Raw genomic sequence first — 15385 nt, forward strand, 5'->3', positions numbered from 1 at the left:
CTTATTATATCTTCACTGCATGTTTCTTGATCCTGAGATTATTCATCACAATTCCACCACTTTGGTCCCGTCTGCAATATCTAAACAAGTATTAGATGGATTATCTAGTTTGCACAGGCATTCATGGCTACCAGAGGATGGATTAATGGTCACTTCCCCTCCAGCGCCACCGGCAGGTCAAACTTTTCATCACCTACCTGATGACTTCGATGACCCCCTTGATTGATCCTCCAGTGCCACGCATTCATGTCAAATGTCCAATGCTTTGGTTTATAATCAAATTCAAGCAACACTAATGACATTCCCATCAGCCTCAGCTGTAGTTTGATTTTTTACAATATTTAGATTTAAAAACATTGCTTCATATCAGCATGTTAGCATTGTCATATGTTTATGTGATCATGCAGACACATTTCATTTAATATCTTTATTTAAAAGGGACCATGTACAGATTATATCTTCAGCTAATTTGCATCTGTTGTTCCTTGACTTGGCAGTACAGGATGAAAGACACAATACAGCTTCATATGTGGTGGGAAGTACACACAAGACACATAATACAAAGCGACAGAGCAGCACATTTTAAAGTGAGACATCAATGTACCTGTGCAGTTAGGCCGGCTGTCGTTCCAAAGCCCAGAGGAGGAGCAAAACAGTAGCTCTGTGCCGTTCAGGGAGAATCCCTCTTCGCAGGAGAAAAGACACCGGGAGCTGAAGCTGAAGTTCCCCAGAGGATGGGAGCAGTTCATAGACAGGGATAAAGACAAGGCCCGAATGGCTTCACACTGTACAGCTGAGATGTGGAAAGAAAATGAATTAGAATGACTGACATTGGATCAGCCGTGCATGACAAAGGGGAAGTTTAAGGTATTGTGAGCACTCACGTCGGCATGTGGGTAGATCTTGACTCCAGTGACCGGAGTCGTCGCACGTCATAGTTGGTGTTCCTCTCCGCCAGAAGCCCTCATTACATTCAAAGTCACAGCGGGAGTCGTAGCTGAAAGGGGCGTATGGATGACTGCAATTCATCCTCCCATGTTGTGGAGCCTTGGCCAGTAGAGGGCATGGCTGAGCTGTAGATACCAAACAAACATGACCGCTTCAGACCAAATAATCCTCATCTTCTGGGTATTCCCTTCAAGACCTAATTATTCATTCAGGACGAGACAAGTTAATGACACAGCTGGTGTGGTGTGATATGAATTAATGTATGGACAGATGTAAACCCACATTCCAAATCACAAGTGTACAGTAATGTGCACACGGCAGGAGGGAATACATGCCAAGTGCATCTGCAATATTACATCATGATTTATTACCCAGACAGTGGGGTATTTCTCTGCTCCACATGCCCGAGGAGCTGCACTCCGTGTCAGCTGTGCCTTCCAGGACAAAGCCTTCCTCACAGGTTGATCTGCACTGAGAACCAAAGCTGAACTCTCCATGAGGGGCAGAGCAGCGTAAGGAGCCATGAGAGGGAGAGCTCACGGCGGGACATCTTTTAGCTGCACGGGGAACAAGGAGAAGGAGAAGCAAACAGTTTTAAGAGCTTTACATGGTAAAGACATACATCAATAAGGAGCTTCTCTGTTGTTTGTGAACAAAAAAACAGATCATTTTAGAGGTTTATGCTGTCTTTATATTGTTCTTATTTTACCTAAGCAACGAGGGATGTGTGCGCTCCATGTGCCCAGAGAGGTGCACTCTGTGTCCGCCGTCCCATTGAGGAGAAAACCCTCCTCACAAGCTGACGTGCAACGTGAACCAAAGCTGAACTCTCCGTGAGGATCAGCGCAGCCTAAGGAGCCATGAGAGGGAGAGCTCAGGGTCGGACATCTTTTAGCTGCAGGAGAACAGAGAGAGGGAAAAATCTTTGCTTGGTACAGAATTACAGTCAAAACATCGAAACCATTCAATTCAAAGCTCTTCTTTAGGGATTATAATCAATGCATGATTATAAATTTTACCCAAGCAATGTGGGATGACGGCGCTCCACTCGCCCAGAGAGGTGCACTCTGTTTCTGCTGTCCCATTCAGGAGAAAACCCTCCATACACGTTGACGTGCACCGAGAACCAAAACTGAACTCTTCATGGGGATCAGAGCAGCGTAAGGAGCCATGAGAGGGAGAGCTCACAGCGGGACATCTCTTAGCTGGAGAGGGAACAAGGAGAAGGAGAACCAAATATATTGAAGAGCTTTACATGGCAAAGACGCTCCTCTGTTTTGTGAAAAACAGATCATTATAGACGTTTATGCTGTCTTTCTGTTGTTGTTTTTTCACCTAAGCAACGAGGGATGTGTGCGCTCCATGTGCCCAGAGAGGTGCACTCTGTGTCCGCCGTCCCATTGAGGAGAAAACCCTCCTCACAAGCTGACGTGCACCGTGAACCAAAGCTGAACTCTCCGTGAGGATCAGCGCAGCCTAAGGAGCCATGAGAGGGAGCGCTCACAGCGGGACATCTCATAGCTGGAGAGGGAACAGAGAGAAGGCGATACAGAAAGAATATACATTGTCTTGCGTAAAGTGATACCAGATATAAATATCATGAGACTGACGTTCTATTTCATTGTTTCATGTGTTTTACCCAGGCAGTGTGGTAAGTCTGCGCTCCACATGCCCAGAGAGGTGCACTCGGCGCTGGCTGTCCCATTCGGTAGGAAGCCCTCGTCACAGGCTGTCGTGCACACAGAACCAAAGCTGAAGGAACCATTTGGGTCAGAACAGGTAGGGGAGCCATGAGGAGGATTTATTGGGTTACATCTTTTAGCTGGAAGAAATACAGAGACAGGGGAGAGACTATCACACACACACACAAAAAGTAAAAGAATGTGGGGCAATGATAACAGACTTAATCATATGTCATACGCTGGCAAACAGGAAGTGCAAGACTCCAGTTGCCCTGAGGAGAACATTTTGTCACGTTTGAGCCAATCAGATCAAATCCTTGTTCACATTGCAAAGCGCATATTGAGCCATAGCTGTACTCTCCGAAAGGGTCCTGGCATTGCATGGCGGCATGGGGTGGAGCCTTCAGACTGCTGCACTGCACCACTGGAGAAGAAGAAGAAGAAGAAGAAGAAGAAGAAGAAGAAGAAACACCATCACTCATCAGAGTGGGAAGCCTGTGTTGCTTTCAGGGATCCCTGACACCGTTCCTGTGACCCACCTGCGCATGCAGGTGAAGGGTTGCTCCATTGTCCCGAGGCCAGACACGTGAAGGTGTCCTCTCTGGTCAGGTAGTAGCCTTCCTGGCAGGTGAACTTACACCGCGAGCCAAAGGAGAAAGGCTCCAGGGCGTCCACACATGTCACGTTGCCCGTGACAGGAAAGAAAGTGGGGGAGCACTTTTTAACTGTGGTGGGATAGAGATATAAATCACATTTAGTCCACTCAATTGAAATCAATGTCCCTATGAAATACGTCCGTTCGAGCAAACTGTGTATTATGACTCCGCCTTTATAAACATGCCGTGAGCATGAGGTTGGGGATTTGAATAACCATGCTGACATCATTTACAGCCAAGGGAAACTGTATCTGGCTGCCCACATTACATCACAATGTTTGTTTCATAATGCAGACAAATGAGTGTGAAGTAAAGCGACGACAGGTGTGACCTGAACCTAATCTGCTGTGCAGTCTGGACAGGATGTGACTTCAAGGCCACGCTCAGTATTAGAAAATTAGTCAATTTATTAACACGGGTCAAGTTGAACAAAAAAGGGAGTTACATAGAAGGTTGGAGAGAAATTCAGCAAAAATATTCAGACAGAATATAAAATTACCACATACTACTAGTACTAAATTACTAAGTCTAGAAGTCATGATAAAACATGATTGGGTTTAATTTAAAGATAATGGCACTTTACTTGTACATGCGTGGAGACTGGCCGTCCACTGGCCGAGGCGGTCACAGCGTATCTGGTTGGGCCCGCTGTGCTCGTAGCCCTCATCACACCTGACCTCACAGGTGGAGTTGTAGCTGTAAGGGCCGATGGGGTGGCTGCAGCTCATACTACCTGCACTGATGCTGGTGTGGTTCAGAACTGGACACCGTTTGACTAAAGATAGGCAGTGAGAAACGCATTCCTTGTGACGTTGACAGGTGGAATAACACGCGTGCTGGCATTGTTGAGACGCAGTAGACATACCTTGGCACAGAGGGACCGGGTGGCTCCACCGGCCGCTGGCTTGGCATTGGAGTTGTGGCACGCCGGCCAGCTGAAAGCCAAGTTCACAGTGGAAACTACAGGAAGAGTTGAAACGATTGGTCCCGCGGGGATGGAAACAGTAGTGAGAACCTCGTTCTGGATCCAGCAAGGGTGTGCATGCGATCGCTGAAGAACAAAAAAAGGAAACGTAAAGATAGATATATTATGATAACTTAGAGAAAGAGGTCATGGTTGGCTCAAGGGGAGACACCACAGGTGAATAGGGCAAACAGATATTAGTTCATTCTGAATATATCACCATGAAACTTCCCCAGTTTATAATTTACATTAGGACAATTATTCTTACAAGTCAGTTTTTTGTATAGAGTGTTATGAAATGTGTGCTAATCTGATACAATTCCAGAACAGAAATCTCAACATTGGACAGAGCTTTGCAAAAATGTTGTCATAGTTTTGGGAATACACTGTAAAATATATTAGGCTATAAAAAATATGTGAACAAAATCGTCTCTAAAAAAAAACTACAGAATATGAATGGGAGTGAAACTGGTAAGTTTGGTAAATGTATAAGTGTTACTTCAGAGGAGATTTACAGAAACAAAGCTCACTTGGAAGAAACTGCCTTTAAAGATATGTATTGTAAACCTCCATACATGTAGCAAGACACTGCAGGAGGAGTAAACACTGTTAAAATATATATTACCATAAAAATTATCCAGTTGATGACTTAAATTAGAACAATATTTTGTATTATTATGATGCATTATCTAATCCTAACTTTTGGTGAATTTGGGAGAAATGTACAGGCACAAATAGGCAAAGTGTAATAAAATGAACCCCCTTAATGTGTATTTTGGATGATTTCATTCCAGTAATATGAAAGAAGATATATTCTGCAAGCAAAATAGCCCAAAATCTCAAAATTAACCAACGAATGACAAAACAATACATAATAAAAAAAAGGTTGGCTCACCTTCTTCGCACCGTGACCCCACGAAACCAGGGTGGCACCGGCAAGTATAGTTTCCTATGGTCTCCACACAGTCTGCATTAGCACTGCAGGAGTCCTTTGTACACGAGGCTAACATACACACACACACACACACACACACACACACACACACACACACACACACACAGAGGGTGATCTCATATGCTATAATAAGTCTACAGGAGTCAGTAAATGTGTCCATCAAGTATAATACGGGGGTGTTTTACCAGAGTAGCAGATGGTTCCCTTCTTCTTTTGACACCTCTCATTGTTCCACTTGGCCGTGTCTTTCTCCCTCTTAATGTAAATCTCCACACAGTCCTGAGCTGCTATGTTATCTGGCTCCTCTGACGCCCAATTCTGGGCCTCTTTGGGCACCTTCTCATTGGTTTCTTCCCACACCCACTCTTCGCCCTTTTTGCCGACACCTATCCAGTAATATCCTCGGTTTAACGGCAGCATATTGTTCATGTAGTCGTTCTCCGCCTGGTTCCGGATGGGCACCATGTCCGTGAAGTGCTGCAGGCACCACTTGCGGGCCTCAAGCCACCCCCGGTTTGGAGCGGTGCTGTAGTTGTAGGTCCATGCCTGTGCTCCTCCTCCGCTGCTCAGGTCTATGATTAGGTTCACACATGATAAGACAAAGTTGAACCGCTAGAAAAAGAGGCTGGAAGAGTTTGATTCCTTCAAGATTATGCAGACCTACCTTGGACAAATACAATGAATGTAACTATCAGCAACATGTGACAGAGGCTTTGTCTAGTATCAACTGGTTCTTGAAACATCTGAAATATAAAGAGATACATTTTTTTATAATCGCATAAAAGTGTGAAGCTTAAAGTCACTCAATCTTGTAGTTGCATTTACTCACTTTGCTGACAATCAATGGCAAAGTGGTATCAATTGTCCTGCATGGAATTGGCCAATGACCAATTTTGTAATATCAAGTTTTTATGTAACTTCCTTTTAGGAAGGGCACCACCCATAAGTCAAACACACAGACCCAAAAAAACACATGCACCACACACATACAGACACTCGCATATGTTGTGAGATATATTTTATTTCATTGGACTTATTGTTAACGAAGTTACAACAGGAATTCCCCTTTAATGTTGTTTACATTTACATATGCATGATCTTATAATGAATAACACACACATAACTTACATTACTTTACATCCATGCAGTATCTCTAAATAAACGTTTATTTGACAGTTTATTAGACAACTGATCATTCTAAGCATACAGCCTGTGCAGCCGGTGGCTGTTTAGGTTTATTAAATAACCATGTACTAAAATGAAAAAGAGTATTTGGGTCATTATATATTTGGATAAAAATAAGCGAGGTCCCAGTTGTCCGTCATCCCTGTGCCTCCGTGGATGCACTTGTTGCTTCTTCCGCCAGCCTGTGAGAGACGAGCAGATTGACATGAAAGAAACAGTTACTGAATGATTTACTAAACAGTTTACGTTAAAGATTGCCGTTTTATTTAAAGAACAGAAGCAGTAAACTGTGACATTTGAGTGTCACAACTTTTCAAATATTGAATGTGCGTAAATGGGTGGAGTGGATTTGGACAAGTATTTCAACACCGACCTTACTTGAGCAACTTTCTTTCCTGTGAGAAATTAACAGACAAACAGATCACCATTGAGGTCTGTGGCAAGAACGTGCATCTGCATTTCTCTGGAGTGTGATTGAGAGACACTAACGTTTTCTGTGCCTCATCCAGCAAAAACAGATGCAGAAGAAGGATAAGAAGGCTGCACACCCAACCACAGCCAACAGAGCCTGTTTATAGCCTGAGAAGATGAGAAAGCACTTTTTTATCCGGAGTCCTACGAAACTTGACAATGTGCTACTGCTTCTACCGCCCAGAATGATAATAGTAACTCATCACGAGCAGAGAAACAGCAAAAGCAGTACAATGGTTGAAATAACTTTAAACAATTACTTGTACAATAAGGTCTGGGGCCGCTCCAGACCCCGGTGACCCCACAGGTAACATCCTGCGAGCTTGTCATCAGGAAGCCTGGGAAGCATTTAAATCGACAGGTTGAGTTGAATGTCAGCTTTTCTCCCGAGCAGTTAAGGTGTCCATCATCAGGCTGAGACAGAGGGGGGCACTCCACAGCTGAGGGCACACACAGGTTAAAGTTCACTGAGGATGCAGTTTTGTAGCCATCCGTCATAACAATACAGAGCACATATATGCTGATGCAAGTGTTTTGATCAGTACTTTTACTGTGAGCCTCAGGAAACAGAGGATACAGATGTATGATACAGATGGCCTCTGATGACATATTTTGACCTAAAAGACATTTTACTTTCTGAAGAAGCGCAGTTTGGGTCAGTGAACTATATAGTAAATATTTTAAGAAAGCTGATAGTGATAGTGAATTATTACTGTGATAAGAAATATACAACAACTCAAAATGTTGACAGCGGTAATTGTTGTTTTCCAGGTTAATAAATCAGGAATATTAAAGGCTTCTTAGCGTACATTGGATTTTGAATTATAGGAGATAATAAGCTCTGTGGCAAACAGACATGTATGAAATCCAGATGTTTTGTTAAGCAACATGATCTTTACAAATTAACTTCTCATTTTGTGATATATATATATATATATATATATATATATATATATATATATATATATATATATATATATATATATACATATATATATATATATATATATATATATATATATATATATATATATATATGAAGAACTACGGTGACTAATAACTTTCAGTGTAAAAATGGGCATGTGAGATATATTTCAAGATTAACTGTAAAAAAAATGTGATAATTTTCTTGAATTACCCTTCCCGAGAGCTAACTCCTCACCTGTTTGGCACTTGTTTCCCTTGAAGCCCGGTTCACAGAGGCAGGTTATGTTATCGATGGTCTCCTGACATCTTCCTCTGTCACATGACGTTGCCGTACATTGCGCTGTTAAGAAAAGAAGTGCAATGCTAAAACAACCACTTTTGAAACCGTAAGCGCCTACACCATCAATCAGCTTTACATACCTTCATAACAAACAGCAAATTTTCGAGTGGCACACTTCTCATCGTTCCACTTCCCTCTGTTTTCCCCTGTTTTCACGTAGATCTCCACGCAGAACTCTTTGCTCTGGTTGTTGGGCTCGTTTGCTGCCCACGACTCTTCACCAATCCACGTGCTGTTATTTCCAATCCAGGTCCAAGTCTCATTCTTCTGGTTTTTAGTGATTCCAATCCAATAATATGGACTCTTGTTTCTGTTTGGCAGAAAGGAGACCAGATAGTCGTTCTCTATCTGGTTTTGGATGACCACCATGTCCGTGTATTTGCTCTGGCACCACTCTCGGGCTTGGGTCCAGTTCATAATTGTGTGTGAGTAATGATATTTCCAGCCGATGCTAGTCTCGGCCAAGATACCTAATGTGTGTTTTGAAAAAAAAGAAGAAGTAAAGAACAACTCCAGAGTGATAATTCCCCATCCAATTAAATTTTGCCTTTATGGTCAAACTAATACTCACCAAGGACGACGATTAACATCCACATCATTTTCATTGAGAGACACCACAAACACCTGATGCCCGACAAAAGACAAAAGTAAAAAATAAATATTGATGAATTCCATCATAAAAAATAACCAAATAAGCATACTTACCCAGCTGGTATTTTAATATAAACAATGTTCTGTAAACTTCTTCCCAAGGAGTTTCAGTGAGTGAATGTTACTTTGGTGCAGGCAGGGATCAATGTCAAGCTTTTATATTTCTCTTTGGTTATTCAGCCCCACATTATCATATAATACCAGGATGTTTACTTTACACAGTGAATGCATGTGATGAATGAATGATTGACATAATGACCTCTTATACCTGGACAGACCTTTTGGAAAACACCCGTTGTTTCCGGTAAACTTGGGGCAAATCAAGGGGCAGATTCTTTTCAATAAAAGAGAAAACATTCAAATTAAAGTAAAGCACAGTGAGGGTCAACATTAAATGTTGTAGCCAACACATGTAAATAATTACTTGCAAAAAAGATAAAGTGCTAATTTGGCCAGTTTTCTGCAATTAATGGCATATTCTTTAGTTTTATTTAGGCGATTAATTCCTTTATTATCTTTATTTAGAGAATATATTTTCTCTTTTTATGTATTGACTAACATATGTTGCATGTTGTACATACTGGCACCATGGAATAAATATGTTCCCTTGTAAGTATAAGGTTCGCTATCGGATCTGAGTACACACGCTGTCTTGAGCCTTCAATTGAAGACATCGGATCTATTTCTGAATCTGCTGAAGTGCTGACATAAAAGACTCTAAATCTGGTGAAACAAACAATGGTGTTGATCTGTAAAACAGCTTACCTCAGCAATATGCTTCTTCCTGCAGCCTGTCACTGTTATGCAGGGGAATAAATTGTATTGTATTTGGAAAAAGGTTCATAATTGACTTGATAAAACACATGCGGTCCTGCAACGTCAGGATAAAGTGTGGGAATATTCTACCGTACCGGTGTGTCAGCGGAGTGACTGACAAGCGACTGATTATATTTCTATTTTCTAAACTGACAGTACAGATATTCATCATGATACTGGAAGATGCAGAGACCATACGCAAATGAAAGTTTCACAATTTATTATGAATAAAAATCAGCAGAAATACAGAAATATGAATGAGCATTTCAAATACAATAACCATCGGTTACATAAATAGTACATAAATACGTGAATACAAAAGAATATCACAGTTCATGACATGGCATTTGTGGCGTGATATAATATGGACATAAAAAGAGCCACCTTCCCACCATACTTTAGCTTTAGAACAATGTGTTCAACATATAACTCCCCTTGGGAGGAAATACAGTACGTGTCTGGACAAAATCACAGAGCAAATCATGAAATTCAACTAAACATAATAGAACAATGAAATGCGATAGAATAAACTAACAAACCCTCTCCTCTCGCCATAAGATAGCATCCACATGTTGAGGTTTCCTGTTAACAGCTTTCACACTAGTGTAATGCATTCATCTTGGTCACATTACTATGACTGGTGACTCACATACAGTTATTGTTAAAGATAAATTCAGTTGTCCTCATGTTCTATGAGGCTGCCAATGCTGTTTTTGTAGACTTGTGGAGGGTCCTCTATGTCCGAGTTACTGGAAGAAAAGACACAAGGAAAAGATGAGCACTGTGGTTCAACATAAGTGTTTCTTTAAAAAAAGAAAAACGTATTCATTAAGTGAGGTGAATGCTTCTCTAACCTGCTCAGCTCAAACTTGCTTGCCTTCTGTTTCAGTCGTTTTACGATCCACACAGCCACAGACAGCCCAGACAGCAGAGCGCCCCCTGTTGCCACACTAGAAGCAATGGCAGTGACCGGAGATGGGGGAGCTGTCAAAACATGATCAAAAGTGAGTTATTCAACCTTTTGTTATCTATAAACATGTATTTTATTCAGGTTTTGTGTTAAAAATAAAAAAAGAAGAAGTTTAAATGTGTGTTCCTGTTCTGCTTTACCTTGACAGGTGGGTATCTGTCCAGTAGTCCAATTGCCATGACGATCACAGGTCAGCAGCTCATGTCCATCTAATGAGTAATCTTGATTGCATGTGAAGGAGCATTGGGCGTTGAGCACTGGCTCACTGTTGGAGCAGTTGATGTGACCGTTTTCCGGAGCCTCGAGCAACGGGCATCTCACTTCTGTGGGAGAAAACATCAAGGATTTAGATGCTAACCATCACGTTTTCCTCAAAGGCACAAAACAAGAGAGCTTCTTCTTAATTGTGTAGGAAGTGGTTGGATTCAAGTGGAAGCGCGCCCTCACCTTCACAGCGAGGCTTCCTGTCACTCCACACAGCTGCTGACGTGCATGTCACCTGGCTCGGCCCCACCAGGTGAAGGTCGGGGCCACAGCTGAAGCTGCAGGTGTTTCCGTAGCTGAACATCACATCTGCATCGTCCCCACAGCTGACGAAGCCATTGTCCAGCTGCCGGAGAGAGGGACACTGGACAGCTGCACAAATAGAAAGGGGGAGCAGAAAAGGTCAGTTGTATTCTTAAATACAAAAACAAAATATAACACCACGGTGACTGACCTATAGATAAAACAGTGTTGATATAATGCATACAATAAAATCCTACGAGATCAAAACATAAAAATTGTCGGTGTACCGAGACAACGTGGCTGTGAAGCGTTCCAAATCCCGGAGGCTTCACATTGCAGGGTGTTAGACGGTGAACCAGCGAGCACGTGGCCTTCATCACAGGTAAACACACAGGTGGACTGGTAGCTGGAGGGCCCCAGAGGACCGGAGCACTTCATGGATCCTCCTGCTGGACTTGACAGCACCTCACACTGGACCACTGGGGACGACAAGACCATCGAGAAATAAAGATGAAATTTGTCATGACGTAGCACAGAATCAGAGTGAGACTGTGAATGCAGTGAGCAAATAGAGTTGTAAGCACGGATGTATGTGAACATGCGACCATACCTTTGCAGGTAGGCATGGCTTTACTCCACTGTCCGTCTTCAGAACACTGAGTGCTGTGAGCTCCCTGCAGTTCGAAGCCTGCGTCACAGCTGAAGCTGCAGGTGGAGTTTGGCCGCAGTTCAGTCAAAGGTCGGCTGCACTGTGTGATGAGGTGAGCTCCTACTTCTGGATTCTGGCAAGTGATGGCTAACACATAAAAAAAAAAAATTGTAAATTTTCCTGAAAGGGACAAAACAAGAGAGCTCTTTTTAATTGTATAGTAATTAGTTGGATTCAAGTTGAAGCGCGCCCTCACCTTCACAGCGAGGCTTCCTGTCGCTCCACACAGCTGCTGACGTGCATGTCACCTGGCTCGGCCCCACCAGCTGGTGGCCGGGGCCACAGCTGAAGCTGCAGGTGTTTCCGTAGCTGAACATCCCATCTGCATCGTCCCCACAGCTGACGAAGCCATTGTCCAGCTGCCGGAGAGAGGGACACTGGACAGCTGCACAAATAGAAAGGGGGAGCAGAACAGGTCAGTATTCTTAATAACACAACAAACAAAGAAACACCATAATGCATACAATAAAATCCTACGAGGTAAAAACATAAAAATTGTCGGTGTACCGAGACAAAGTGGCTGTGAAGCGTTCCAAATCCCGGAGGCTTCACATTGCAGGGTGTTAGACGGTGAACCAGCGAGCACGTGGCCTTCATCACAGGTAAACACACAGGTGGACTGGTAGCTGGAGGGCCCCAGAGGACCGGAGCACTTCATGGATCCTCCTGCTGGACTTGACAGCACCTCACACTGGACCACTGGGGACGACAAGACCATGACAAACACATTACAGCGGGCTCCATCGTTGTAATAATGCAGTTCTGTTGCTCTTGAAATCACTCTTGGTCAACACCACATTTACTTTACATTATTTTTTTTAGCTTTGCAACACAGCTCAACTCACATTCACACGTAGGAGGCTGCTCGGACCACTGTTGGGAGGCAGTGCACTTCAGGGGTCTTGACATACTCAGCTGGTATCCTTCCTCGCATGAATACTGGCACAAGGAGTCGTAAGAGAAGTTTCCATACTTATGAATACAATCTACACTTCCTTTATCCGGAACGGTCACCTCCTCCATGTTACACTGGACAACTGTCAACAAAAGAAACAAGACATAATTAGATATCAGGTCCTGGCTATAAGTGGCTTAAAGTAATGCAAACTTTAAAACAAAGACATCATGAATGTATTTCCTTACCTTGCTCACACTTCTCTCCGTAAAAGCCCTCAAAGCAAGCGCACTCGTGGCTGTTGATGGTTTCTACACAGTCTCCATAGCGGCACGAGTCGTTCTTACAGGCAGCTGGAGAAAGTACATTCATAAGACTTGCATAACGCCATAAAAAAAAAGAAGCAATTATCAAGAGTCAAATCGAAAGATGAACACACAACTCAAATTAGCAGCTCTTTGCTCACCTGTGTAGCAAAGAGCGGTCTTCAACTTTCCGCACCGCTCATCATTCCATTTTCCTTCCTCGACATCCCTTTTAATGTACATCTCCACGCAATCCTCGCCCAGCTCCACCCTTCTCCCTTTGACATTGTTTGGCTCGCCTTGTGCCCAGTTGGTCGCTTTTGCTGTCAGAGTCTTGTTGGTTCCTACCCAGGTCCAGACATTGTTGAGCTTGCGTATGCCAATCCAGTAGTAGCTGCGTTTCTTGGGCAGCCAGCTGTTGAGATGCCCGATCTCCTCCTGGTTCTGGATGGCCACCATGTCTGTGTAGTGCGTCTGGCACCAGGTTCGGGCATTTATCCAATTCATGGGGGTGTTGGAGTAGAAGTAGGACCAGCACTCGACATTAGTCCATGTGCACAGCACTGAGGATGGAGGACAGAGATACAATTTAGATGTTAGAGTAATAATGATTTTTTTTTTTTTTTAAGTTACAAAAGAAGTTGAAAGTGGGATTCTGTTCACGTTAGAGTTGCATACTTGAGCAAAGAAAGATCAAGCTGATCCATGAGGTCTTCGGCTTGCGGGTCTGAAGTAATCCAAAGCTGAACTCCTGTAAGAATAAGTAGAAAAGGTCAATGGAGATTGTGATAAACTATAAATGTATCACTGACCACAAACAGCAATAAAGGAATTAACACTAAAGAGAACTGTATTCAAATTGATTGGTACACTTACCATTTTAAGTGGTATGTGTGAAAACCTACAGAAGACTCGTAGTATTTCTAATGTGTCTTTATGTCTGAGGATGAAATGTTTCTGACTTTTATGTGTGGAGGTGCCTGCTTTTATACTCTGCCCGGTCCGCTTTTCCTGGAAGCGCTCATCAAAAGTAGGCTACTCAGTGGAAATTCCCACCTCCCACCACTACTGCCCCGTCCCACCAGGGTCCTTGGAAACTTCCCCTTCTCGTATTCCCTCTGACACAATTTCTTTATTATTCTTACTTTTATTACTGGGATATCAATGGAAAGTATTTATTTAAGTACTGCATTAAAGTACAAAGTTGTACTACTTGAGTATTTCCAATTTTATGGTCCCTTACTTTTACCCCGGTGCAATTCAAAGGGACAAATTATACTTACGCTACTTAAGTTACATATGACTTCTACAGTTACGTCTTATTTTTTAGATTTGCTTTTCATCCAAAGCATATGCTGAACTTGTGTTTAAACAAAATGTGATGCAATATTTTGGATCAAACTAATCAGTTAGATACAACTTCAGCTCCACCAGCTCAATCATTACATTTCTGTTCCCAATATTGTATCACCAATAATACTTCAACAATGTATTTTTTACAACAATCGTTCACATGACAGTGGCAATTCTAGTTTTATTTTGTATTACTTTGTGACATGTATTAAAGAGTACTTTACATAGCTATCATTGCTTTACTTACTTTAAATAAAGGATCTAGATGTTGACCTAACATTGTGCTGTACTGATAATGTACTACTGTGCCAAAAAACTCGGCAAATTAGTGCACACGTAGCAAAGATAAAATAAACAGCATGAGGAAAGCGATAAGTTTTCTGGCGGAAGCACAATAGCACTCAGCACACAAACCGTGTGAGGGGAGGCTGAGAGGGAAATTCTTTTGGAAGCTGTGAAATCCTGTAAATAGATAAGACAGAGTGTCTGAGAGAGATTTAGAGCTTGGATGCCAAGGATATAACCTCAGTATTTTTAATTTAAGTTTGAACCTTTTGAATATTGGCCAAATGAAAGTAAGGAAAGGTGAAAGCTTCATGAGTGCACATGTTGATTCATTCCCATGCTTATTACGAGCAGCACAAGATGTGCCAGATGTCCATCCATAGACTGAAACCGGCTTTTTACAATTCAAAGGATTACAAAGGATGTGCTCATCAAAAAAAAAAGGAAAGGAAAAAAAAACCTAAACAATGCAATGCAGTGGCAGCAAACACTTTACTGCTTTTTTTTTTTTTTAATGAGTGTTTAGAGACGGGAAGCGTGTGCTGCACAGGCGTCTGTTGGCTGCCCGTGTTTCCAGAAGTGACAGTTCATATCCTTCCTCTGACCTGAGGCCCTGGATAGTAGCCACTGTTGCTTGACACCTCTTAACCTCCACCCTTTCCCCTGAAAAATAATATAAACTACCAAATTGACTTGTACTGAACAAGACCCAAGAGAGACACCCAGTTTCCACTTTGATTAGAGCATCTTAGACAGATGCTCATAC

The 15385-nt window shown here is 42.5% G+C and overlaps 3 protein-coding genes across 3 annotated transcripts; all 3 read right to left on the bottom strand.

Annotated features, from left to right (window-relative positions):
* Positions 1–604: 604 nt before the first annotated feature.
* On the bottom strand, positions 605–5948 carry LOC137799509 (E-selectin-like; the record flags this gene model as incomplete). The annotated part of the gene is made up of 13 exons (XM_068596304.1): positions 5870–5948; positions 5391–5777; positions 5146–5253; positions 4152–4337; positions 3170–3355; positions 2869–3054; positions 2588–2770; positions 2284–2469; positions 1968–2153; positions 1658–1843; positions 1320–1505; positions 885–1073; positions 605–793 (listed from the first exon to the last, which is right to left on the bottom strand). Coding segments are annotated over exons 1-13 (2437 nt in total), but the record flags the coding sequence as incomplete, so codon positions are not given.
* Positions 5949–6526: 578 nt separating this feature from the next.
* Positions 6527–8733, bottom strand: LOC137799511 (L-selectin-like). Its single transcript, XM_068596306.1, has 7 exons — positions 8700–8733; positions 8209–8598; positions 8024–8128; positions 7122–7301; positions 6880–6969; positions 6764–6785; positions 6527–6572 (listed from the first exon to the last, which is right to left on the bottom strand). Exons 1-7 carry the CDS (start codon positions 8731–8733, stop codon positions 6527–6529), a joined length of 867 nt encoding a protein of 288 aa, XP_068452407.1.
* A 1127-nt stretch (positions 8734–9860) lies between these two features.
* Positions 9861–13920, bottom strand: LOC137799510 (E-selectin-like). Its single transcript, XM_068596305.1, has 13 exons — positions 13858–13920; positions 13660–13732; positions 13143–13544; positions 12925–13029; positions 12627–12818; positions 12289–12480; positions 11978–12166; positions 11683–11868; positions 11360–11551; positions 11013–11201; positions 10706–10888; positions 10450–10579; positions 9861–10344 (listed from the first exon to the last, which is right to left on the bottom strand). The coding sequence occupies exons 1-13, from the start codon at positions 13858–13860 to the stop codon at positions 10269–10271; spliced, it is 2112 nt and encodes a 703-aa protein (XP_068452406.1). The 5' UTR covers positions 13861–13920; the 3' UTR covers positions 9861–10268.
* Positions 13921–15385: the final 1465 nt, after the last annotated feature.

The sequence above is a fragment of the Clinocottus analis genome, unplaced genomic scaffold (genome assembly GCF_023055335.1).
Source record: "Clinocottus analis isolate CAN_PGR_092001 unplaced genomic scaffold, fCliAna1.0.p SCAF_352, whole genome shotgun sequence".
NCBI classification, from domain to species: Eukaryota; Metazoa; Chordata; class Actinopteri; order Perciformes; family Cottidae; genus Clinocottus; species Clinocottus analis.

What these genes read in the sequence shown, in the direction of transcription:
- LOC137799511 (XM_068596306.1), bottom strand. Translation starts at nt 8,733, where the DNA reads ATGAAAATGATGTGGATGTTAATCGTCGTCCTTG. An exon ending in CTGGATGAGGCACAGAAAAC is followed by an intron (nt 6,786 to 6,879) that starts GTTAGTGTCTCT and finishes AATTTCTCACAG; the next exon opens with GAAAGAAAGTTGCTCAAGTA. An exon ending in AAGAAAGTTGCTCAAGTAAG is followed by an intron (nt 6,573 to 6,763) that starts GTCGGTGTTGAA and finishes CGTCTCTCACAG; the next exon opens with GCTGGCGGAAGAAGCAACAA.
- LOC137799510 (XM_068596305.1), bottom strand. An exon ending in TTCACAGCCACTTTGTCTCG is followed by an intron (nt 12,167 to 12,288) that starts GTACACCGACAA and finishes CTATTTGTGCAG; the next exon opens with CTGTCCAGTGTCCCTCTCTC. An exon ending in ACAGATACCCACCTGTCAAG is followed by an intron (nt 10,580 to 10,705) that starts GTAAAGCAGAAC and finishes ATGTTTTGACAG; the next exon opens with CTCCCCCATCTCCGGTCACT.